Source organism: Sinocyclocheilus rhinocerous, unplaced genomic scaffold, assembly GCF_001515625.1.
Source record: "Sinocyclocheilus rhinocerous isolate Xijiao unplaced genomic scaffold, SAMN03320098_v1.1 scaffold682, whole genome shotgun sequence".
Lineage (NCBI taxonomy): Eukaryota > Metazoa > Chordata > Actinopteri > Cypriniformes > Cyprinidae > Sinocyclocheilus > Sinocyclocheilus rhinocerous.
This window is the reverse complement of record NW_015642528.1, coordinates 2272703-2300208: the sequence shown is the minus strand read 5'-3', so window position 1 is coordinate 2300208 and position 27506 is coordinate 2272703. Positions and strand designations below refer to the sequence as shown.

The following is a 27506-nucleotide window of genomic DNA, read 5'->3' as shown; positions in this document are numbered from 1 at the left end:
TATTAAAGCATAGCCTATACATTCACAAAAACACAGTTCAATTAAACAGAAAAGCAAGCAGGTGTGCATGATTTGGCATGGCAGCCAATACAAATAATGAATAACCGTTTCCTTAAACCCTGCATTTGGACCAGGCTCGGTAGCAGAATCACATCACTCTGTGCTTCTAAAATTATTATCTTTTTCTATTTAGTGTGATAGTTAGCTATCTTGTCGTACGTGGCCACTTGGCAAGCTTGAAAAACACAAGTTTTATTTCAATTCTGAATATATTATCATATACAGCATGCAAAGAGCGCTCCCTTTAAATTTATTAAAAACTGTCACTCATTCATCACGATCTCACAAAGTTAAAAAACAAAACAAACAAACAAAAAACAATGAATGTGACTACACGATGAAACTTTTTTTAAATGTCTTTGTTTTAATGAAGTTACGAGCATGATAGAACTCAGCACTGGACAAAAAGCAGTGAGTGCGTGGATTCCAACCTAAACACCTCTGATTGGCCATTGTGTTGTAGAAACCAACAGACATGTCTGTGATTGGCTACGTTGCTCACCTCTGCGATAATGCATTGTAAAATAATTTGACGCTTTCCAAAGCAGAAGGGCAGATACACTGGATTGTTTGCCAAATCTATTTAGTTATGCTATTATTATGAAGAAAACAGATCCTATACAGGAGTTATGGGCAGCTTTTCCATCTAAAAGCAATCAGTTAGACTATTATACACGCTAAACTAAAGTCCGACCATCCCCCTCATTCTGGAAAGGGGGCACAGGGATGTCCGTGGGGGGCAAAGCCCACTCTGGCGCCGGGCCTGCCTCACTATCAAAGTCAGCAGGGACCAGCTACTGGTTGCCCACATTCTTCAAAATATCTTCTTTTGTATTCAGCACAAGAAAGAAATTAATACAGGTTTGGGACAACATATGAGTGAATAAATAATGACAGAAATAATTTTTGGGTGAACTATCCCTTTAATGACAATCGGCAGCATAGGTGGAGCTTGTGGTCATGGGGATTTGGAGCTAAAATGCCACTAAATTGGACAAAAATGCCCCTGCACAAATAAATTAAATCTATAACTCCTGTTGCTAACAAAGTGAAAATGAATGAAAAGTGTTGATTGCTGCATTAAATTAAGATCTGCTCATGTTGCACCGTTTTTCTTTTTAAGCGTTTTTACCGTGTTGCGCATTATAACCAATCACACACGATTATGCTGAGTTTAGGAATGCAATGGCCAATCTGAGGCGTTCAGATGAGTCATCCTGAAACTGAGTTTTGTTGTGTGCTCGCGCTCGCTGACTGAATTCTGACCCTCGTGAATTCTCTCATCATAAACAACAAAGCGCAGAGGTACATACAATGCAAGTAAGAGATTAATTTCACAGTGTAGACAGCTTCAGAGATTACAGTATAACGATAGTTCTGTTTTTTTGTGAGCGCTTGAACTCTCCATAGATCAAAGTTAGTGATAATGTTCTTCGCACGCTTTCTGCATATAATGTATTTGCTGTTCGAATAACGTGGAAATGAAACGTTATAATTATCAATTTCTAATGTTTTTATTCAACTGTAATCACGTTAAATACAAATTCAGTCCCATTAAAAATATTTTATGACAGCCATATCTGGTTCTTGCCTAAAAAGACGGATTTATTATGTTTGTAGTTAATAGAATTTGGCTGCTTTTAGCCCTACCCTGGAGTTGGTTCACACTCCGCCTATGATCGGCAGCATTTTTTGTACTGTTCCTTTAAGACCTGCACGCATCCGTTTTTCTCTCAACTGTTTACATTCACTTTAGACATAACCAACTTTTTATATGTAATCCTTGTGTGTTTTTGACAGTATTAGCTCAATCAGATGCAAAAGATAACTTAGTCCAGTAATCAGGCGCTGTAGCACGATACTATGATTTTTTTTTTTTTTCAAAAGCAGATCGTGGAGACATTTTAACCGTCCACGATCACAAATAGTCAAAAATCAGTTGGCTGACCAGGGAAGTCTTGTTGGTTAAAAGTGGGTAAATGTAGTCAGGTTTAGGGACGAGCACCTAAAACAAAGAAATATTTTGAAGCCAGAAAAATGTTGATAGAAAAAAAAAATTATATTCATCTCCTGCAGCATCAGAGACCATGCATTATTATGCTACTGTAGTCCGTGTGTGTGCATGAATCCTTTAAGGCCATCAACAGTAGCTCATACTGTGTTGTGTGTTCCTTTTCCCCAGGCTTGCTCATATAACTGAGGGTTTTGTAGTGCTGCTCACTGCTCCGTTTGCCTCGCGCCCCGCCGCTAAACACGCTGCTGTGGTGTGGATGCTCTGCATATGCCAATTAATGCAATCAGCCTCTTGATTGATGTGTCCATCAATTGTAGATCCCTCTAACACTCTGCCTGCAGGATCGCAACTGCAGCCATACTGCTGCCATGCAGCACTGTGGTCTGTTCTGCCGCTCAATCCGACTGCAGTCCGATATGTTATGCAGAGCTTCATTTGCTTGCTTGCTTGCTCTGTCATGAGAAATTAATAAGATACAGTCCAAATGGTGTGTGAGAGAAGCCCTCATCCTTGATGGGCATTATTGGCTGAGAGCTCGCGCTAAGGGCTCAGGGAACAGCCTCAGTGCTATTTATAGGCCTGGCATCGTGTGTGGCAATAGTGGGGGAGCGTTCTTGATGCCAAGTGCATGATTTGTGCCCAGGGATGTGTGGAAGGGGCAGGGTGAACACGTAATGTCATCAAATCGTTAAAAGAGTGCTGAGAAAGTTCACATAACGTTTGTGAGGGACTGTCAATTGATAAAAAAATTCTGTTTAATTATTTATACGATTATATGCCGATGAATAAATCTCAATCACATACGTCAATATTTACTGATAAAAGCACTTATAATGAAGATAATTGAATGCCATTATGGCTTTATATGCCGTATTATATGTTGTATCCATCTTATCCACGTTAGTAATCATAGGTATTTGTAAATACTACATCATTTTTATTTTATTTTTTATGCTTGGGTATGCTCTGAAACATATGCATAGCTTTAGAAACATGCAAGCACTTAAAAAAAAAAAAAAGAAGTCTCTTACGCTCACCAAGACTGCATTTATGTGATAAAAAATAAAGTTAAAAACAGCAATATTGTGAAATATTATTACAATGTAAAATAACTGTTTTCTATTTTAATATATTTTAAAATGTTATTTATTCCTGTGAATGCAAAGTGGAAGTTTCAGCGGCCTTTACTCCAGTAAAAAAAAAGTAATAGTAAAAGTAAGTAAGTTAATATTATTAAATATTAATATAATTAAGGATAACTGTTGTCTATTTCTATATGTATTTTAACTCATGTACTGGTGTTAATTTTTTTCATTAATTGCATTAAATAAAAATGTACATTATATTAACATGAGGTGTGATTGCATCCTTGTGCAAATCAGCAATGGTGCACACTCAAGGCTTTCAAAGGGGCAATGTGGGATCTCACCTACCTCACACATAAGCTAACAAAGGTTAATGACCTGGATTTGACCTGGACTTGGAGTGACAGACCTGGCTCCATCACACATCCTTGTAGTGGAAGATGTTCTCATATTTCTCTGCAGCTCCAAGCAGCCAGACATACTGATGTGTGTGCATGTGTGACTTAGTCAACAGGCCAAATGCAGCAGTCATGCATGTGTGACTCCAGCTCTTATATAAACTTCCTTTATAGAAGGAATCCTGTATAAAAGGTGGGATGCGCTCCAGTAACTGGCACCATTCCACACTTGTATGATTTGTGTAGAATCATATTTAAAGGGGTCATATGATGTTGCTAAAAATTATTTTGTGTATTTGGTGTAATGAAATTTGTTTATGCGGTTTAAGGTTAAAAGCTTTCACAACGAAACACACAGCGTCTTCACGACATGGCGGCAACAATAATACTACAGCAAGAATAAAAGTTAGAGAATAAAACATTTGGGCGGCGTTATGCAAATCTTCCCACATCGTGACGTAGACATGTGGAGGCGTGTTAGAACGAGCCGTTTTAGGTAGGCGTGGTTGACTCTTAACTTTTATAAAGAATATCTCTTTGGATTTGAGACTTTAGTCTTTGCAACTTTACAGATCTTCTTTATGCACCAAGAGCTTAATTGTAACACTCCAAAGAGAAAGGAAAAATTGAAATTGCATCATATGACCCCTTTTTAAACATTAAACACTGACATGAAACAATAAAGTTAGCTTTATTGGCAGGATTGTCAGCATTTACAATATATCCTAAATCTTGTTCCTAAATAAATGCATTTTTGGTAAGCAGACTTTCATAAATCTTAATAAATAAACCCACCCCGAACTTTTTAATGTTAGTGTAATTTGTAATTTTTCTTTGGATTTTTAGGGTGTATCTGCATAACTCCTGTATTCAGTTCCTGATTCAGTTCTTTTTTTCCTCATATTTTCTATATTCCTGCAGACCCCATATTTCAGTTTGATATAGAACTGTATGTAAGATATGCTATATGTCACACTTTCAAATAGCTTGCACACATATTGAAGTTGATATATTTATATAGTAGATTTTCATTCTGTGTTCAAGGATGGTGTTATCCTGACTGAAAAGACATCTGTGTTCCCGACATCTGGGGTTTTTCTTTAATATATAATAAATTTGATATGATGGTGCAGTAGTTCTTTGTAGGAGAGCTCTTTGTCTATAGAGCTATAGAGCATGCCTTTTTTCTCAATAAAGCAGGCAAACAGTTTTTTGTTTTGTGTACATGTCTGTTAATTAATGTGTAGAAGGTCTATACGTGAACGTTAGTATGGTGGCCTAGATCATTGCATGAGAAAAAGAGTGCATGGCAGGAAGTAGTGAAGATAACTTAACAGCCTTCAATGAAAGAAATTCCTGTGCCCCTTTAACGCCCTGCAAAAAAAGGTTCCTTATATCACTGTGAATTATTTGATATAACATGTCAACAACTTTAATTAGATTTTTTCCCCATGGAAACAGATCACAAATCTTTCACATGTGACTAAGAGGTTAAACTCAAAGGCTAAGTGAATACAATATAAAATAGATAAGGTCTTATTTCCACATTATATGAAGTATTGTTGCATTTTATATGTTTTCGTTCCTTTTAATGGTCAGATGGGTACAGTTTGTCAGGAATGATCATATTGTTATAGGGTTGACTAGCTTGTGCTCTCTGAGACGCAACCCTTCTAAGAGTTCATAAGTTATTAGTTCATCCACTCTTTCCTAATGTTGGGATCAGAAGGAAGGCAACGCAAACACTGTTTTTTCACAATTTGGCACTGCACAGCATCTTGTTGTTTTCGGAGCATCTTTATCGTTTGGTTTCTGCGTAGACCTGCGTTTGCCACTCTTGTCATTTACCTACTATGTGGCTAAACAGGCAGCGATGTAGAAGCAGGCGTTGATCTTCTTCTGCGGAGGCAGTGTTTAGCTACACTATTACGTCATAGAGTTGTACATTCCACAAGCTGTTGTTTTGGCAGACTGGCTTCAATATAAGCTGTTTTTAGACTAACAAGAGTTTTGAGTTCTGAAACATACATGATGTTTTTATTGTACATTGACCTCTTATATATCAAAAGATCAATGGAATTTTGATTTCTCAGTTCATGACCCCTTTAAGTAACTTTAATTTATATATTTATATTTTGTTTGAGTCCCACCAGTCATTTCTTTCTCCCGCTTCCAGCGCACAAATCACTGTCATCCCACTCTCACCCGGCAATTCAAAGCTTCACTCAGTTGCGTCAGGTCCCGCGTGAATGCAGACCTCTACTTTGAAGCTGTTCTTAATGTCAATGTTACATTTAGATACACTTAACAGGTTCTTTTTGAATTGTCATTCTCACCTATGTGAATATTCTGGTGCTTTTGTGTGTTTCAGAGGTTTATTGATCGTCATCTCTGCGACTGGTGGACACAGTTACCGCTACACTGCCACCATGCTTCATTTTCGCCTTCCTTCAACCCCTTTCTCCTTAACTCCTTGCCTTTCCTCTCTCCTCCTCCTGATCTTCCTCTTGGGGCTCGCCCATCTCTCTCAGGCTGGTGGCGACGCCCACAGCAGCCCAGGGAACTGTTCAGGGGAGGACAGCTGCTCTGAGGGTGTCGTCCTGCCGGTATGGAACCCCCAGAACCCCTCTGTAGGCGACAAGGTGGCACGTGCCATCGTCTACTTTGTGGCCCTCATCTACATGTTCTTGGGTATGTCCATCATCGCCGACCGGTTCATGTCATCCATCGAGGTGATTACATCTCAAGAGAAGGAGATAACGATCAAGAAACCCAATGGAGAGACCACCACTGCGACCGTACGCATCTGGAACGAGACAGTCTCCAACTTGACCCTCATGGCTTTGGGATCGTCGGCCCCTGAGATCCTGTTATCCGTGATTGAGGTATGCGGGCACAAGTTTGAGGCTGGTCACCTGGGCCCGAGCACAATTGTGGGTAGCGCTGCCTTCAACATGTTCATCATCATCGCCCTCTGTGTTTACGTGGTCCCAGATGGTGAGGTACGCAAAATCAAACACTTGAGGGTCTTCTTTGTGACGGCAGCCTGGAGCATATTCGCCTACATTTGGCTCTACTTGATCCTCTCTGTCTTTTCTCCTGGTGTAGTGGAAGTTTGGGAGGCCGTGCTTACTTTCCTCTTCTTTCCGCTCTGTGTGGTTCAGGCCTGGATCGCTGACCGTCGTTTGCTCTTTTACAAATACGTCCACAAGCGCTACCGTGCTGACAAGAACCGTGGGATCATCATTGAGACGGAGGGTGACGGCATGTTCACCAAGATGGATATGGAGATGGACGGCCAAGGTGCCAATTCCCACCACAAGGAGGCACTTGATGGGATGCTGGCTGGGGTGGAGGAAGGAGGTGGAGGGGAAGAAGAGGAGGCGAGGAGGGAGATGGCTCGTACGTTGAAGGAACTCAAGCAAAGATACCCGGAGAAGGACATGGAGCAGCTGATTGAGATGGCGAACTATCAAGTGCTGGTGCAACAGCAGAAGAGTCGAGCTTTCTATCGCATCCAGGCTACTCGCATGATGATCGGAGCGGGGAACATCCTCAAGAAGCATGCTGCGGACCAAGCCAGGAAGGTGGTGAGCTGCCATGAGGCTAATGCCCAAGAAGAAGACCCTCACACCATCTATCTGGAGTTTGAGCCCTCTCATTATCAATGCTTTGAGAACTGCGGCTCTTTAAAACTCTCTGTGACCCGACATGGTGGAGACAGCGGCTACACTGTCAAGGTAATGATTCCGCTGTCTTTACCCAACAGTACTGTGATTACATTGCTGTGATTGTACTTTAATTATATGGATGTGATATCATTTTGAGGCCAGAAACCTACATGATTCCCAGCAGCGAGGATGTACTCTCAGAGCTATTTTAAATAATTACAGCACTTAGGAGATGAGCAATTAAATGACACTGTTTTAACAGATTTCAGATTAGCTCATTTTATTATTTAAACCTTTCAATTGTGACGTTTACCACAGGAAATTAGTTTCAGTTATTTTAAGTGGTGTTGATAAGAGGGTGAAATATATTATATTATTATTAATATTAATAATAATACCACATGGACTAATAATTCAATAAAAATGATAATTTTGTTATTATTTATTATATATGATTTTGTATTGTTATTATTATATGATTAAATAAAAAATAATAAAACCAAATAATAATTGTGACCCTGGACCACAAAACCAGTCACAAGGGTAAATTTTTTTAAATTGAGATTTATACATCATCTGAAAGCTGAATAAATAAACTTCCCATTGATGTATGGTTTATGATAATATTTGGCTGAGATACAACTATTTGAAAATCTAGAATCTGAGGGTGCAAAAAAGTCTAAATATTGAGAAAATCAAATATTCAAAAAATGAAGTTTTGATATATTTACGGTAGGAAATTTACAAAAATATCTTCATAGAACGTGATCTTTAATTAATATCCTAATGATTTTTTGGCATAAAAGAAAAATCGATAATTTTGACCCATACAATGTATTGTAGAAATAAGTTATTATTATTTTATTATTATTATATGTGGTATAACAACAACAACAATACAGCATGATAATTATAATAAATGTATAAAATGTAAATATCTATTATGTTGTTATTATTATATAATATGATTAATATTTATAGTTTATTTTTTATTAATATTGTTATTTATTATTATTATTGTCGTTTGAATCTTTAAAGCTGACAGTCGGTGTGATTGACGATGACATATTCGAAGAAGATGAGCATTTCTACGTACATCTCAGCAACCCTCGTGTTGTCCACCGTGCCGAGGTCTCCGTCCTCGACCCTAATGCGGTGTCGCCAGGCAACAGCATTATAGGGTCCAGCCACGTTCCTCCCAAAGCTGCCCTAGGTAACGCACACACTGCCACGGTGACCATTTACGATGATGACCACGCAGGGATCTTCACGTTCGAGACCAATTCCACACGAGTGAGCGAAAGTGTGGGCATCATGCAGGTGAAGGTCCACAGAACATCTGGAGCAAGGGGGAAGGTGGCAGTACCGTACCACACTACAGAGGGAACTGCCAAAGCTGGAGAAGACTATGAAGAGGTGGCTGGCAAACTGGAGTTCCTCAATGATGAGACCATGTAAGTTAAATATTCTTACTTGAATATAATTTTTTCAAGTGTGCATGGGCAGATTTCAAGCAGACAAAATGCTCTTTGTTACCGCCAACACCGATCCAGCCAGATGTTTGCAGAGAGCATATGTTTTTGTGTTCGAATAGGCAAGACTGAATCGAGCCATTCTTGTCATTAAAAGTTTAGCTCAAAGCTGCACCCCAATTTGCATACTTCTACTCTGCACTAAAAGTGCATACTTGACTAGAGATGGAAAGTTTTAAGTATATATGAGGCAGTACGTATGATCTGTGACAAACTGATACATCTTAAAATTGTGTTTTGACATACAATAGCGAGACAAGACTTAAAATTATTATTTCATTATTATTAAAATCTTTGGAGGCTGTGTCTCCTCATTTCAAATATATCACAGTGTCAGTGACAAATGCAAATTGGTATGCGGCCCATGTCCCATGATTTATTTTTGTAGTCTGCATGTACATGAATGTTTTCCACCACAGATCGGTAGTTAAAATAAGACGATGTGCCCTCATGACCTGGAATGATCAGAGTATGCATGGATTACAGGCTCCAATGCTAAAAAAAAGAAACACCCATAGATAAGAGCTAGGCAGAAGGAAATCTATAAGTCACACATAAAAAAGGAATAAACAAGGGATAATGTTGAAGAGATGTGTGAAGTCTGGAAGGAAGCCAGAGAGGGGGAGATGGAGAACGATAAAGCTGCTGAGTTTTCTCTCAATCCTGAAAATCGATACTGACCTGCACATCAAGCACACTGCGCTGCCTGCTGCAGATCTGAGGTGAGCAGGTCAGCTGTAGAAAAGAACATGCTGGCAAAAGAGAGAGGGAGGCAGTTGTTGTAAACCGCTTATCAGGTTGTAACAACTGAAATAGGCGTTGGGGTGAATGTAGCATTGTGATTCATGGATGGACTACATTGACAGTGAGAAAAAAAAGCTCATGCATTCCAAGATGGAGAAGGTACAATCACAAGCGGCATGCCCATTCAAACTGACAAAACCCCTCAGATCCTTAAACCAAGTAGATATTGAATGCCACTTTCAGAAAAAAAGTGTAAAACAGAACAGTTTGGTGGTGGTATAGTTTTTATTTACCATGAAAGGGAACGGGATTCAAATCCAGACCTATTTTTTCCATTCGGCAAGAATATATATAATTGGTAACACTTTAGGGAACACATATTTACTATTAAGAGTTTTCATTCTAAAGACTCATAATTTAATATGTATTTATTTTCAGTTTTCAGCAGTCATTACTCCAGACATCTTAAATGTCTTTAGTGTAGTTTAATGCATCCTTGCTGAATTAAAATATCAATTTCTTGGGGGGGGGGTAAATGGTTAGTTCACCCAAAAATTCTGTCATTAATTACTCACCCTCATGTCGTTCCAAACCTGTAAGACCTTCGTTCATCTTCTGAACACAAATGAAGATATTTTAAGTAAATCTGAGAGATTTCTGGTCCTGCATAGACAGCAACTCAACTACTACGTTCAAGGCCCAGAAAGGTAGAAAGGACATTGTTAAAATAGTCCATGTGACATCAGTGGTTCAACCGCAATTTTATGAAGCTACGAGAATACTTTTTGTGCACAAAGAAAACTTTGTCTATGCAGGATCAGAAAGCTCTCAGATTTCATCAAAACTATCTTAATTTGTGTTATGAAGATGAACAAAGGTCTTACAGGTTTGGAACGGCATGAGGGTGAGTAATTAATGACAGAATTTTCATTTTTGGGAGAACTATCCCTTTAAATTGGCTTGAAACACTCAATTTATGGTAACCAAATTCACCACTATTTCTAATAAACAGGTTTTAAATGTAGGGTCACTTGCATCGAAATCAAGAAACCTAATGCTCAATTCCCAATTTAAATTCTGCTCAGCTTATTAAAAGTGCCAGTAATGTTGTCCAGGCCATTTTATTATGTTTTGTACTGAAAAATGTCAGTTCTTTCAAAATGTCACAGCTTTTTTGTTTTGTCCACTGTAAACCAAAGAAATGCATGTGTGGATGGCAAAAATTGATAATTTTAACACTTTCTAGAAAAATGTCTTGCATTATTTGATGCTTTGGCTACATCTGAATATTAGATTGAGATTTCATCATGTTTCCTTGTGCATGCTAAATGCTTTTTTTTGCTTTTGGGCTTATCTCACCGCAGGCACAAAGTAAGTTGAAAAGTAAGAGAGCAGCGAAATGAAGAGAGGCATAATGGTGTGCAAGGCATCATGGGATGGACAGAATTAAACCATGATGTGATGATAAAGCACAAGCTATAATTCACAGAGGAGGAAAGAGAGAGAACAAGAGAGAGAGAAGAGGTGAGAGGCAGGTGCGCGGGCGGAAGGGAAGGTAGAACGAGGGAGGCATGAGAGATGATCACACTCATACTGTTCAGTGTGTTGGGCAACTAGAGAGGGTTACAGAAGTCAAGCACTGTGTGGGAGTGTGTGTGTATGTGTGTGTGTGTTTTACATGAAATGTGTCATACTGAAAGTGTTGTCTATCATGGAAAGACCTGACCTGTGTGAGTGTATGTTGATTCTAAAGGGTGCGTGTGAGTATTTTTGGAGGTGGGTGAATGACCGTGTGCCACGTATGAGCTTTTGCGTGTTCAGAAGTGGAAACTGAGAACCAGAAAAAAAAAAATTTGATAATTAGGAATGCATCAGTATTAAAATTCGGGCTAATACAGATAAACTGATAATTAATGTTGATTACAATATTTATGCCACCCAAAATATTACTTTAACCTCAATTCAACTTGAAATGTTACCTTGTTTGTTTGTTTTTATTTGAAGTTTTTTTTAGAATGATTATTAATTCATACTAGTGCTGTCAAATGATTAATCGCGATTAATCGCATCCAAAATAAATTTTTTTGTTCACATAATATATGTGTGTCTACTGTGCATATTTATTATGTATATATAAAATAAATACAAACATATGCATGTATATATTTAAGAAAAATATGTAACGTTTATATATTAAATGTATATTTAATATAAATTATATGAATATAAATATATACATGTAAATACATGTAAATATTTTCAAAATATATACTGTATGTGTGTGTCTTTATATATACATAATAAATATACACAGTACACACACATATATTATGTAAAAAAAAAACTTTTATTTTGGATGTGATTAATCGCGATTAATCATTTGACAGCAGCACTAATTCATACATTAAAATGTTAATGTGTATGCTTATTTACACATTGTCATTATGTAAACAGGAAGTTAGTAAATAGACTAATGTAAGACTAATGTAATGTAAGTTTATTTTTTCCAGTTAATTTCGAATAAGACATTACCGTAAAATGACTTTCAGTTCATTGAGGGAGTAAGATGTAAACTGACTGATTCACTGATTCACTTTTTGCCTGACTAAAGTTCGAAGTTGGCATGAAATGGAAATTCACCCTACATATTTTCTAAATGCATCTTATTGATCTTTTTGCAAATTATTCATCTGTCTATCCATGTCGTTTTTAAATGTTTTTTACATTGTAATTTTTCATCAAAATGCTATAACTCAATCTTTCAGTGAAACGACAGTTCTCTCTGGTGACTTTTCTTTTTCGGTAATCTGTTTCTCTCAGATGTACGTCAAAATACAGAAGAAAAGCTCTGTTACTACATCAGTTACATCTTGGCTCTTAATTATTGTTGCACATTTGCAACCACTTTAGTTGTAGTCTTTAACCCTATATGGCAATTAACCGATAAATTGCCGATGTTAAATGGTAAGTTCACCCAAAAATGAAAATTCTGTCATTAATTACGCACCCTCATGTCGTTCCAAACCCGTAAGACCTTTGTTCATCTTCGGAACACAAATTAAGATATTTTTGATGAAATCTGAGCGCTTTCTGACCCTGCATAGAGACATGGTACTCTCGTGAATGGCAGCAGACTAACCCGGTAAAGCAATAATCATTGAATAAAATCATTATATTTGTTTTCTATGCACACAAAAAATATTCCCGTAGCATCATAAAATTAAGGTTGAACCACTGACGTTACATGGACTATTTTAACGATGTCCTTACTACCTTTCTGGGCCTTGAACATGTCAGTTGCTGTTTATGCAGGGTCAGAAAGCTCCTGTATTTCATCAAAAATATCTTAATTTGTGTTCCGAAGATGAACAAAGGGCTACGGGTTTGGAATGACATGAGGGTGAGTAATTAATGGCAGAATTTTCATTTTTGGGTGAACTATCCTTTTAAAGCAAAGTACTGTTTGGTTAAAATAAATTAAAAACAAAATGCTCAATCAATAATGGAACTTCTAAGAAACCCAAATCGTTCCGTGAAATCGAAGTCGATGAATTCCTTACAATTCCCATCCCTAGATATGTGTGAGTGTGATCACTCCTGAGAGCATGTTGGAGGTGGTGTGGAATTGTGTATAGTGTGTCTGTGTGGGTGGATGAGTGAATTTGACTCCAGATATGATTCTCTTAGCTTGTGCATATATGTTTCTATTGCCTGCATTCATGCTCAAAGCATGTATGCACACATGTGGAAATAAATTAATGTGAGGGTCTGGTTTTTGAGGTTTTGAGTTTCATCTATAGCTTATTTTGTATCCTTTGAATGTGTTTTGTGTTTTGAATGTCTGTATGCATTTGCATGCTTTTGCGTATGTGTATATGAGTGTGTTTGTCAGTGGATTTCTGCTGACCAGACAGACAGCTGAACCGCTTCTGCCAAACAGCACAACAGAAGCTTAACTCTTATTCCCACTGCAGTCACAATTCCAGACAACTGACAGCCGACAGCAGCAGACCAGGGGATTCTTGGTACTTGTGTGTGTGTGTGTGTGTGTGTGTGTGTGTGTGTGTGTGCACGAAATTGTAAAGTGGTCCCACAATTCAAGCAGCTAATGAGGAACTTTAGAGACTCGGCTGAAATTCAAGTGTGCATTTTGGTGTGTATTCATGCCCATTAAAAAAGAATGACATATAGGGAGAATTTTAAACACTCTCAGTACCCTGCGCTCCGATTGCGGGCTGATCCAGTCACCCTCTCCCCCGCACCCACTGTGTGTTTATGTGACTGCTTGTGTTATTTTCCTGTTTGTTCTGCTATTCTCATATGAAGATGAGAATCCGTGCCAAAGAAAATTAAGATGAAGCGGTGTGAAGTGGGCTTATGTAAGTGCTGCTCTCAGAACAGGCAGGAAACATGCACACGGCAGAGGCTTACATGATGATCAGTGTGAGTAAAGAAAAGAGCGAATCGATACGAGCGGGATCCGCTGGCTCTGAGTTTGTGGGGTGTGACGAATCGCTAGAGACCCAGCCTTCTGACACAAACAATCTGCATGCTGAACATCCCCACTGATTTAAACATGTGGGAAAGCCTTAGAACCATATTTAGATACAGATTCTGTAATGTTTCATCATCCTAACAGAATGACTGCCAAATCTGCTCATATGAGGTATATCGATTTTTATTTATTTGAATTCATTTGAATATTAATTTAATCTCTTTTAGGTTATAACACATATTCTGGTGTCTAGAAAATGACATTGCTCACCCAAATATGAATATTCTGTCTGACTTTATTGATAAGTGCTGTGTCCAGATGGTGGCCTGCAATTTTGATTGGAAAGTCATTATTAGGTAAAGTGTAATATCTGTGTTTTCTATAGATTGTTGTTAACAGTAATAAATGTGGTCAATTAAACAAATTTAAACTAAACATATATGCGATAAAATACAGTGTATTAAAAATTTACAAAAATATTAAAATAGGAATGCTCACATTCTTTGATATGCATTTAAAATGTAATTTCATTATTTGGTGCCTTCCACAGGTTTTCTGTTACTAATGTTAACATTTAATTTAGTAATTGAGTGATAATTTGAAAGACAATTGACTATATTGCTTTATGTAAATGATTATTGTTATATTTTTATTAACTACTATTTCAAAGTAAGAAATTAATAGGCCTACTTTTAATCAGCAAGCACAATAAAATTGTTCAAAAGTGACAGTAAAGACCTTTACATTGTTTACACAGTTTTTTTCTGAAAAAAAAAGAGAAATGTATCATTAAGCAGTTTTCAATTGATAATAATAAAACAAAATGTTTCCTTGAGCAGCAAATCTACATATTAGAATGATCTCTGAAGGATTGTGTGACACTGAAGACTGGAGTAATGATGCTGAAAATTCAGCTTTGCGGATCATACCGACCCCAAACTTATAAATGCAAGTGTACTTCAGTAATAGTGCCACAGCAATAAAAAAAATAAAATACAATAAAAATAATAGAAAATAAAAATCTGGAAAAGAGCTGCTTGCACATTTAGCTATATAACTCCATTTGTGTGAACAAGGAATTCAGAATGGTTTGGAATGACATGAGGATGAGTAAATGGTGACAGAATTTTTATATGCATTTGCACAGTCTCGAACACGAAGTGCTTCATGCATCAGTGTATGCATACGAACAAACATGTTTGTGGTTTAATAATTGACATTTTCTGTTGCCACTGGATGAAGAATGCAAGCTTTTTCTCTGACAGCTCTACTGAAGACAAAGCATCTTTGTGTCACTTTTTTCCTAAAATGGGGAAATAGAGATTAAATGGAGCAAATCTTTTCTCCAGACAGTGACAGCACTGATTAGCATTTTGCCGCTTGCTCTTCTTGTTGAAAAACAAGTTCTTGCACTACTTCATCAACCTCACTTCCCTTCATAAACACACATACAAATGGGTGAACACAGAAGCCCTGCCAAGCTCATAATGTTTGAATGTCTCTGCTAATGCTGCCACCATAAGCTGTGGCTTTAAATTCACTCTAATTCAGAAAGCCTTCAGGCGCAGCGATTCACCATCAGATTAGTGCATCTACACGAAATTATATCCCTTTAATCCTATAATATCTTGTTATTCACCTTCAATTTATCACTTAAAATATTTAATATGCAATCATAGACTGGATTTTTAATGGAAAATGGCCATCAGCACAGCTCAGCCAATCAGACGAACAGTTATTCCAAGTGGTTTCGTAGGTCCGAAGGAGGGATACATAAGCATAAAAATGAATCATCCATCAAATATCAGTTAGTAATGGTTGCTAGTACCACGGAAAACAATATGCATTCAGAAGAACCATGTTCTCATGAATTTACAAAATTTCTAAGAGATTATTATCAGGGGAACCAATACCAGTACTTTCATTAAATCCCAATTTCAGCTCATCTTAAAGAGTCCCGCTAAGCATTTTCCTCCATTTGTTCACCCTCTCTCTGTCATGCATCCCAAAGCATATTTTCATCACTCCATCCATCTCCACGGGTATCAAAAAGTGAACGGGAGAGCTGTTCAATTTCACACTGTCTGCACAAATAGACCAGGATATAAACAACGTGGGAAGCAGATCAATTGAAATGGAGGGCCGAAGGTTGTGAATGAATGTTTGAGTAAGAATGGCTTCACCAGCCTTTTTTCAAGTTCAGAAAGATCAGTTAAAGGTAAACATAATCTTTAATATCACTCTCAATTTTTCATCAATAAAAAAGATTTGCATCTAAATAAAGGAAGAGTACTTTTGAAAAATGTGTATAAAAATCATGTTCGCTCATTTAAAATGCCAATCATATCAGAAGCCAAAAAGCTAGTTTATTTTCCATGGAGTGGGTCCACCTATGGAGGCATGTTAAGATCACATGACCAGCTTAACAGGGTGTAGTATCTTGCACAGCACCAGATGGAGTTGCAAAAATAATGACTATTTTTTAACAGGTTTTTAAATAATATCCCTCATATGCACTGTTCAGAAGAGGAAATAAATCTAAACTATTAAAATTGTTTTCTGTGAAAGCTGAAATGTATTAAAATATAAATAATAGATGGAAAAGTACTTAGATAAGTTAATAGATAATATAGATAGATGATATAAGAAACTTAGAAATGTTGCCTTGGCAGCTACGTAATTGAAACAAATACATTGAAAAACTAAGATTACTAAAACAAAACTAAAATAAAAATAAATGAAAGATAAATATAAATATTTTTTTAAAAACTGACAATAAAAATTACAAAAGCACATTATAAATTGTTAAAACTTATAAAAAAAAATTAATGAAAGATTTTAATGAAAATATACAAATAAAAGCTTATTCAAAATACTGTATGAACAAATACTATAATAGTGTATAAATAATGCTAAAAATAACACTGCTGTGATGTTAAAGCTGAATTTGCAGCATCATTACTCCAGTCTTCAGTGTCACATGATCCTTCAGAAGTCATTCTAATATGCTGATTTGGTGCTTAAGAAAAAATTTTTGTCAAAATGAAAATCATTTTTTTTGAAAATCAAAAAATCATTGTGTTGCTTAATATATTTGTGTAAACCATTTTTTTTTTCTAAAAAACAATTTTTTTTTTAAATGAAACATTTTTTAACATTAAAAACAACATTAAAAAGCACCCTTGGTAAATAAAAATATTGATTTCTTTCAAAAATTCTTTCAAAAAATACTGACCCCAAACTATTCAACAGTAGAGCGTGTGGCTGAAGGTGTGAAATATTTAATAGCGTAATAGTTGAGATTCTGACACATTGAGGTGTGAACCTCATTACTAGCTTGCAACCTTTCCTGACCTCAGTTTTTCTCCCCAACACTATGTGTCTGTCTCTATGTACAGTATCTGCAGTATTTTTGTAAAATGACTAAGATAAAATGAAGGAATCTGGATTCTAAGAATCTGCTTGAGTGTGTAACCATAAGATGATACTGAAGAGCTGCTTGCACAGAATGACTTGCAACTCCCCATAACCCAACAATTTCCTGTGAAAAAGAGATAGAGCTAGTGAGCAAAGAAGTGAGATCTAGTGATGAAGCCCAGCTGCTCTTGTGTCCCCTCAAAACCCTGCGTTAGCATCCCACACATATGGAGGCTCTTCCGTCACCTCTCCCGAAACATTCCGGCTGTCATTTTCACCCCTATTCACACCCGAGCAAGCATCTGATGTTCACGATTTTTGCTGTGACATCAGTTTAGATTGAAGACTGTTTTTCTGCAACTATGTGTCTCTATGAACAAAGTGCTTTGATTGGTTGGATGGTTTATGTAAAAGGGTTATTTTGTTGAGGAAAAGGACTAATTTTAAGCGATGACCGTAGGAGACCTTCCAGCTGGCAATGACAGTGTTGCCATCATGCCTGCCTTTGAATCTTTCTTTTCTTCCTCCCTCCCTCCCTTTCTCTGCCTTCTCCCTCCTATCTCCATCCATCATCCCCCACCTCCTAGCCTCTGAATTATGAATTAACAGCACGGCACAATTATGATATCCTTGCCAGTACTTTGAAGATGGGGGAAGAACAATGCTGCGAGAGCTTAGTTTCTATTTTAATTTATCAGGGGCATAGCGTAAGCGTCTCAGATTTAACGTTATCATCCCTCTGTTTTCCTCTCTCTATTTTTTAAAATGAAGATAATCGTATGGCTTACCTCAATTGGCCTATTACTTCAGAGTCTTATTTTAGATTTGAAGTAGAGCAATTTTCCAGACATAAATATAATTTGATTTTTCAGTGCTTTGACTTCAAAAGCACCATTATCTTATGAAATCAAGCTTAAACAGCTTTGAAGGGAAAGTTTAAAAGGATGTACAGGCTCAGCTGTATGAGCTTGGTTTCATTACAGCTGAGTATGTACATTCATTAAAAAAAAGAAAAAACTTTATAGAATTTTTTTGTAATAAAATATTATCTTTTGTTGTCATTTGTGTTCTCATATCATTCCAAACTCATAATATTACTTTGTTTGTGTTGCTACCTCGGTTGTAACTAGGGTTTGTTTGAGTTACTGTTGCCTTTCTACGGACTTGAACCAGTCTAGCCATTCTCCTCTGATCTCTGGCATCAACAAGGCATTTTCGCCCACAGAACTGCTGTTCACTGAATTTTTTTTATTTTTTGGACAACTCACTGTAAACTCTAGAGATGGTTGTGCATGAAAATCCCAGTAGATCATCAGTTTCTGAAGTACTCAATCCAGCCTGTCTGGCACTAACAACCATGCCATATTCAGTCACATTATCTTCTTATCTTAAATCACCTTTCTTCTCTATTCTGATGCTCGGTTTGAACTTCAGCACATTGTCTTGACCACATCTACAGTAAATGCCTAAATTCATCGAGTTGCTGCTTCATACGAAGTATACCTTAAATTTGCATGTTAACTTCACATTTTTAAAATGTTTGCAGCATACTTAGCAGAAAATAAATATATTTCAAATGCATTTCAGTATATATATTTTTTGTCACTTGGGCACACACACATTTCTGTCATGACATTTCTGTCTGTATCTTGGCGTTCTTTTAAGCCAGTGCATTCAAAATGTGATTCAAACTAGTTATAAGTGTCTGCTATTGAATGACATACCTTTTATCTTTGCAGCACAAACAGAAAATGCATGGTTTAGTTTCAAACATGAGGAGTGAAATGTTACAGTTCACCCCATAGTCCGGGTTAGTTGTAACAGACTCTAGGGTGAGATGCAGGGGTGTGAACTCGACTCGGACTCGAGTCCCAAATTTGATGACTTGCGACTCGACTCGACATAATTAAAGAAGACTTGAGACTCGACTTAGACTTTGACAGCAAGGACTCGAGACTTGACTTGGACTTGAGCCCTGTGACTCGGAAAGACTTTATGATCAGATCAAAGTCGTTAGGCGCGTCCCTGCAGCGTTGCGCTTGACTGGCAATAAACCAGAGAATGCAGGGAGCGCTGGATAGGCTATTATAAATTGAGTCAGGGCCGTTTCTAGGCATAGGCGAGCTAGGCGGTCGCCTAGGGCGCCACCAGCTGAAGGGGCGCCAATGAGCGCACGTCTTTTTATTCAACACTGACTTTTCAACATAATTGGTTTGTGTTTGTGTGAGTGTGTTACATTAGCATCATGATAATAAATCTGAATAGCATGTGTGTGTGTGTGTGTGTGTGTGTGTGTGTGTGTGTTTAAGCATGTTTGTTAATGTCAGACATAGTAATTGGCCATAATGCAATTGAACTTGAATATAAAGAGACACTCCTCATACTTGTGACTTGCAAAACAATGACTTGGTCCCACCTCTGGTGAGATGTAACATTATGATATCCACCGGGGTGAGATGTAACATTATACAACAAGGATTATGACCAAAACAAAAAAGGATTTTGAAAGCTTTTTATTCAACACTGACTTTTCAACATAATTGGTTTGTGTTTGTGTGAGTGTGTTACATTAGCATCATGATAATAAATCTGAATAGCATGTGTGTGTGTGTGTGTGTGTGTGTGTGTATGTAACATTATACAACAAGGATTATGACCAAAACAAAAAAGGATTTTGAAAGCTTTTTATTCAACACTGACTTTTCAACATAATTGGTTTGTGTTTGTGTGAGTGTGTTACATTAGCATCATGATAATAAATCTGAATAGCATGTGTGTGTGTGTGTGTGTGTGTGTGTGTGTGTGTGTTTAAGCATGTTTGTTAATGTCAGACATAGTAATTGGCCATAATGCAATTGAACTTGAATATAAAGAGACACTCCTCATTTTGTCTTTCTCTTCCAAGACCTAGGCATACTGAAATTCAAAGAAAACATAAATAAAACAAAAAATAGCCTGGAGCACCTTATAACATGTTTCATTGATGTTACAACTAACCCCGAGTCTTGCTGTTACAACTAACCCAGAGTCTTGTTGTCACAACTAACCAAACCCAGAGTCTTGCTGTTACAACTAACTCAGAGTCTTGCTGTTACAACTAACCCCGAGTCTTGCTGTTACAACTAACCCCCAGTCTTGTTGTCACAACTAACCCAACCCAGAGTCTTGTTGTCACAACTAACCCAACCCAGAGTCTTGCTGTTACAACTAACCCTGAGTCTTGCTGTTACAACTAACCCCGAGTCTTGCTGTTACAACTAACCCAACCCAGAGTCTTGCTGTTACAAGTAACCCAACCCAGAGTCTTGCTGTTACAACTAACCCAGAGTCTTGTTGTTACAACTAACCCAGAGTCTTGCTGTTACAACAAACCCAGAGTCTTGTAGCCATGAACTAGTTCACCTTACAGCTAACAGCCAAAAGCACTTGTATGAAAAATATCTACACAGACACACAATAAACATAATTTAACTTTGATGAGTTTAACTACAAAGCAGGGACTGCCATCTCAAAAAGTATAAAGTATAAAAACAACTTCTTCTTTTTTTTTTACCTCAAATTTGTTTTTCTGCTCTAAAATCTGCTGTGTCTGCCACAGGGCTCTGCTTTCTCACATGTGGAATAAGGACTAAACTGAGAATTTGTGAAGTGAATTAGGTGATTTGTAACTTGTTCCTTATTTGGGATATCGGAAGTGTTACAACTGACCCTTGTTACAACCATCCCCAGTCCAACCATTTCAAATATAGCTTTTCATAACCATCCATTTAAAAAAATAGTGTTTAAAGAAGAAAATGTTAGTGGTAAATTCCCACTTTGGTCACATATGGGCTAGCGGTTCAAATGTTTCAACACATGAAAAAGCTCAATTCAAATTTTTTTTTTTTTGCTTACATGAGTTGAACTTGGCTACAGCTCCTTTACTATACTCTATATATGGAGTACTTTACTATACTCCATTGAAAATAAATGAATTCTTGTCTGTTGTATTTTGGAGAGGTGGCTTTGATGATTATGGTCTGTTCAAACAGTGCTTCTGGGATGTATGTGCTTTATACTGTATGTTTATTTAGCAGCGTTTAACCTCTGTAAGACCCCTGTCTTTGTCCTCAGCGTGCATGTGAGTGTGTATATGGTTCTGCTGTCAGTATCTCTGATATTTCTATTTTCTAAACTCTGGCATTCTGCATGTGTGAGTTGGTGAAATGTTTGGGAGCTAGAAACAGTCCCACTCCTCCAACACACACTTGTCATCCTCTCTCAATTTATCCAAGTCTTCTGCTTCGTCCTCTTACTTGACATTTTTTGCTCTCCTTTGCCATCCATCATTGCCAGATTTGTCTCATAGACGCTTTTAATGCCAGCTCCATGTATCCGGAGCATTTCCATACGACTGCATGCGTGTGAGTGGAAATTTTAAATTAATCATTTATACAACGAGCGAACATGCCAGTATCTCTCTTTCGTTTCTCTCTCTCCCCCGTTCTTTTTTCTTGGCATGATCCTATTATGTGTGTGAGGAAAGAGAATGACATTCAACCAAGCTGGAAAAGGATTTGTGCCTTTTGTCAGTCAAAGCCATGCATGTGTGTCCTTGTTAGTGTACGGATAGAAATAGACATCCACCCACAGGTCATTAGAGAGAAAGAGAGACAGAACGTGAGGGGAGCCTTGGACAGACTGTAACACTGGAAGAGAGACTTTAGAACCGTAGGGCACCTCTTTGCTTACGTACTTCATCTTCCGCTCTTATCATATTTTACCACACGCTTGTGTTCTTTCTGGGTGTGGCTAAATTTCAGCTGTAAATCACCATCCCATGTGTTCGCATGTTCATCCACACCCCGGTAGCCCACTCTCTCTTCAAAACACATCCTGACACCCACGCATCTATTTAGCGCACAGAAATGCTTTTTATGTCAGCGCGTTGGCTGGACCTCTACGACACCGCTGCTACGTGCCAACATCTGAAACAGAGTCACACTGTTGTATATCCTTAGCTCTTCAGTAGAGTTGTTTATCCAGCGTTATTTGTTTTTCCCTGGTGGCAGCCCTCCACGTGCGCATAAACCTGCGGTGCAGAAATTAAACGTGGCGCGGTGTGCCGTGTTGCAGTTTGCAGAAGCTTGTAATGAGCGACTGGGGACTAGCGTCCGTCTCAGGCTACTGGTGCTGCTATAAGCTGCAAAGACAGACAGGCGCTGACATACACAAACATATGACACAAATAAATAATTTAATCGTGTTAATGCATCTCAGCTCTCAGCTGGGAGCCATAGTGCTGTTATGAAATGCATTTGCACACATATACACAGGGGTTATTACCATATTTGACTTAATATTGTTTTACACTTATGCATTTAGAAGACAGTTTTATTACAAAACACTGACTTAAAGGGATAGTTCACCCAAAAATGAAATTTCTGTCATCATTTACTCACCCTCATGTCGTTGGAACACAAAAGAAGATATTTTGAAGAATGTTGATAAACAGTTTTGGTTCGCTTTAACTTCCACTGTATTTTTTGCTCATACAGTGGATGTCAATGAGAACCAAAACTATAAACATAACAATAAAGAACTATATTAGCGTCCACACCAGCGGACGATATCGTCTGTTTATTCTAAACGCACGCTCGTCTGCCGTTTTAAATTCTCAAGCTCGTTATATCAGGATTGATTCTGATTGGGTGTCAATGTTTGTATCGTTCATCAGCTGGAAAAAATCGTTCTGAAAGTGATTCCAATGATATCGTTTCTCTGTGCCTTTATTGTTATAGCTGTGTGGACTCTGCTATTCTTTAATATTGAGAACGATTTTTAGAACTTTATATTTATCGTTATCTTGATAGTTATCGTTTTTGGTGTGAACGGGGCTTTAGTCAGTATTCTTCTAAATATTTTCATGTCATACAGGCAAACAGGTTTGGAACGTCTTGAAGGTTAGTAAATTATAACAGAATTTTAAATTTTGGGTGGACTGTCCCTTTAAGGGGTGTTCGTAAGAATCACATTCTTGCATAGGGTAAACAGATATCCAAATAAAGCTAGTGCATGCGCGATTTTACGCAGTAGGCTTGGTTTTCATTTGATTTCTACAAATTAACATTTTAAACTGACATTTCTGTAGTGTTTGCTTTTGCTATCACAAGAAACCAGCAGCAGTGCAGTGTGTAGCCTTAAGGAACATGAGTGAGTGGGTGATGTAGTTCTTTGACCCATTAATAGAATGCTTGGAACTACATAAAAAAACTATATCTGTTGTTAATGTTATGAACCAAACATATTTTGTAAGGGGAGAATCAAAAAAGTGCACTGAATCTGTTGTACAAAGAAGATTCTGAAGTCAGAAGGCCAAATGAAAATGTGTCAGCCGATCCATTTCTTTGTCTAAAAATGCAATTGAGGTCTTTTGCCATTACACTAAATTTGTATACACAACCCACAAAAGTGTGTGGTCGGTAAGATTTTTTCTCTTACAAGTGTCATATTCTCACCAAGGCTGCATTTATTTTATATAAATACAAAAAGTTTATGTAAATACAAAAATACAATAAAAACAGTAATACTGTGAAATATTATTACATAATAAAATGACAAAATGAATTTTCTATTTGAATTATTTATATTTTTTAAAATGTAATTTATTCATGTGAAGGCAAAGCTGAATTTTTAGCAGCCATTTCTCCAGTCTTCAGTGTCACATGATCCTTTAGAAATCATACTAATCTGCTCATTTTTGAAGAAACATTTCTTATTATTATCAGTGTTGAAAACAGTTGTGCTGCTTAATATTTTAGTGGAAACTGATGATGTACTTTTTCATGATTCTTTGATAAATAGAACAAAAAATCAAAAGAAACGCCTTCATTTAAAATATAATAGAATATTTCTACATAATAGAAATCTTTTGTAACATTATATATGTATTTACTGTGACTTTTGAATTTAATGGATCTTTGCTGAATAAAAGTATTAATTTCTTTAAAGGAAAAAAAAAAGTACTGAGTGCAAATTTTTGGACGGTATTGTATATACTGTAATATACATATAATGCACAGTTTCAGATTGAGAGCATTAGTTTTGAGTCTCTGTGTCAACCATCAACATAAAAACACTGCAAATTTAAAAAACATGTCTACATTTTGTTCCATTCTGCCGTCTTGTGAAATGCAAGAACACGTCATGTGTCAAATATAGACCATTCCAACGCATATCATCTTTATTTTATCACAGATTCTTCTGAGCCTGTCGACATGAACTTTGAAGCTTCTGTTTTTCCAGGGCACTGTGATACAGGAGCGTTTGATACAAAGCAGAATGAACCTCTTGCTAACGTGCTGCAGATATTTGCATACAATTCGCCAATAAAGTGCAATTCTGTGGTTATATTGCCTGGTTAAAACAGAGTTCCCCTTGTGTAGTTATTTATATAGCTGTCCCCATTTCCAGCATCTTATAGAATCTTAGACACTATAATGAGGCCTCACTCATGCACAGATGCATGTGATTTACATTTTCCTGTATTACTAGGCAAGAAGGAAAACAATGATCGATGGCTAGACATTAATTCTTGCACCTGCCCCACCTCCCTTCTTTTTTTTAAATTCGTGGTCTTTCTATGCCCCGTCTGGCTCTCGCCCACATGTTTTAAGTTAAACAATTAGGGATTACAGAAGTATATGATTCCAGTGCCAGAGAGAGAACTGCGCTCAAATTAATTACATTCTTCATCTTATCATTTCTCAGATCTCTCTCTCACACACACACCGCTCCTGTAATTATCAGTCTTGTCTCTGTAACTGAGCTGTTCCCTAAAGCCCCAAGCTCTCTCTCTTTGTCTTTTCCCTCTTTTACTACTTCTCGCTTAGTTCTTAATAAGCAGCATGCAATATTGTTATACAATACACTCTCAAACTTTCTCTATGCTACTTTAAAACAACATTATGGAAATTGATCCATTCTTCTGCAACCATTTCAATGGTTTTAGAGCCAATACCATTCAAAGAATTACATGTGGAAACAATGTCAACATGCTGTTGAATTGTTGTAAAATGTATTCACTTCACGTCTATAGACCTTATGCAGTGTCATAATTTAACAAAAGCAAAAACAACAGTTATTGGTTTAAATGATTTTATTTGTTTTATTTTCTATACTATTATTATTATTTATTCATTTGCATATTTTAAGATTTAGATTATAATGGCAAGGATTTTAAGAGGAAACCTTTTAAGAGCATCTCATTTCTCTTGTTTAAAGGCTTTCCCTTTAAAAGTGCATGCTGGCGTGAGTTTCTGCATGCATGTGATGATAGCAGGGCTGTGTTTTAATATTTCATTGAGTTACAACATTGAGCTGATTAAGTACAACAACCTTTATTAATGTTACTAATATTATGCAGCAAATTCACACCACACATGAACTCTCTTGTATAAACACAACTAATCATTTGGATCCAATGGTTATAATTCTCTCAGCTCTATTCTCTAACCAGCGTTTTTTAAGGGTCTGTCTAACCAGCATCCTAGATGTCTTTCCTGTATGAGCACTCATTTTTCTCATACAAACAGTATAGACTTTTGTGTAGCATATTTCAAAAGGAATATTTATTCATCTTTCATACTCTACATTATCATGTTGTGATGCCAAAATTCACTTTTATTTTAGGTTTTAGTGTGTATACACTACTGTTCAAAAGTTTGGGATCATTTCATTTCAAATAAATGCTGTTTTGTTTTACTTTCTGTTAATCAAAAATGCATCACAAATTTCACAAAAATGTTTCTTGAGCACTAAAAAAGTGTGTGGTCGGTAAGAGTTTTCTCTTTTAAGTGTCATATTCTCACTAAGGCTGCATTTATTTGATCAAGAATACAATAAAAACACATTAATTACAATTTAAAATGACTTAAAACATTTTTAAAAAATTGAAATTTTTACCGACCCCAAACTTTTGAATGTTTGTGTAAATTTATAATATCTAACTTTTTTAAGTTATTGGTCACAGCATAAAAAATAATTTTGAGTTTATCACATCGGTCTGAAATTCAAGTCTGATGTATCGCTAGGGTTGACTGGCGGAATCCCTTGGGTTCAGGCGAAAAAGCATTAAAATTATGTCTTCACAAAAACAAAATCCAGATGACAAGTGGCATCCAGTGGCGTCTACCTAAAATAGTCTATTTTTGAAAACAATAGAGCATGTTTGTTTCCATCTTTTGCCTGACAGGCTGCTAATATAAGAAGGTTGTTTGTGGTGAACAACTAAAAAAAAATCTCTCCATTGACTCAGACCTGTGGCCCTGAGGGATGTTTGCTGGTTTACTGCCCAAACAAGTAAATGTGGTATAACTGGAAAAAACAGCTCTAACAATCCAAACAGGGTACATTTCCTCCAATTTCTCTCTCCCAGAAAAAGCTCCCCTCGAAAACATCCATAGTGATGTTTAGCGCCGACGAGACTGCGAAGTGTTAGCCCCGAGGCCTAGACAAAAAAACCTGAGCCTCACAGCTGTTTAGTGCTGCACCAAGCTGCCTCAACAAAGATGCAATCCCTCGAGAACCTCTGAAATTCTCCATTTTGTTTCTCAGAGGTAAACCAATCATGCCGGCATTGCACCAGATATAATAATCTCATCTACACCAGTCACTTACCTTCATTAAAGCAAGGCTTTCCACTGCCTTCCCACATCAAAACCAAGGCCAAAAGCAAAGCTAGTGCGGTGAAGATGAAAGGGATAGTTCACCCAAAAATGAAAATTCTGTCATTAATTACTCGCCCTCATGTCATTTCAAAACCGTAAGACCTCCGTTCATCTTAGGAACACAAATTAAGATATTTTTGATGAATTCTAACAGCTCTCTGACCCTCCCAAATACAGCAATGTAATTAACACGATCAACGTCCAGAAACGTAGCAAGGAGATCGGTAAAATAATCCATGTGACATCAGGGGTTCAACCGTAATTTATGAAGCTACGAGAATACATTTTGTACGCAAAGAAAACAAAAATAACGACTTTATTCAACAATTCATCTCCTCCGCGTCACCGTAGCGCCGTTTTGGAGAGTATCCACTGAACGTAAA

At 37.1% G+C, this 27506-nt stretch overlaps 1 protein-coding gene across 1 annotated transcript in view; it reads left to right on the top strand.

Annotated features, from left to right (window-relative positions):
* LOC107756072 (sodium/calcium exchanger 1-like) overlaps window positions 1–27506 on the top strand; it is a 78274-nt gene that overhangs the window by 24210 nt on the left and 26558 nt on the right. The window contains exons 3-4 of the mRNA XM_016573045.1: window positions 5929–7297; window positions 8267–8682. Of these exons, the coding sequence (XP_016428531.1) occupies window positions 5987–7297; window positions 8267–8682 (1727 nt within the window). The 5' untranslated portion in view covers window positions 5929–5986. The remainder of the gene's footprint in view (window positions 1–5928; window positions 7298–8266; window positions 8683–27506) is intronic.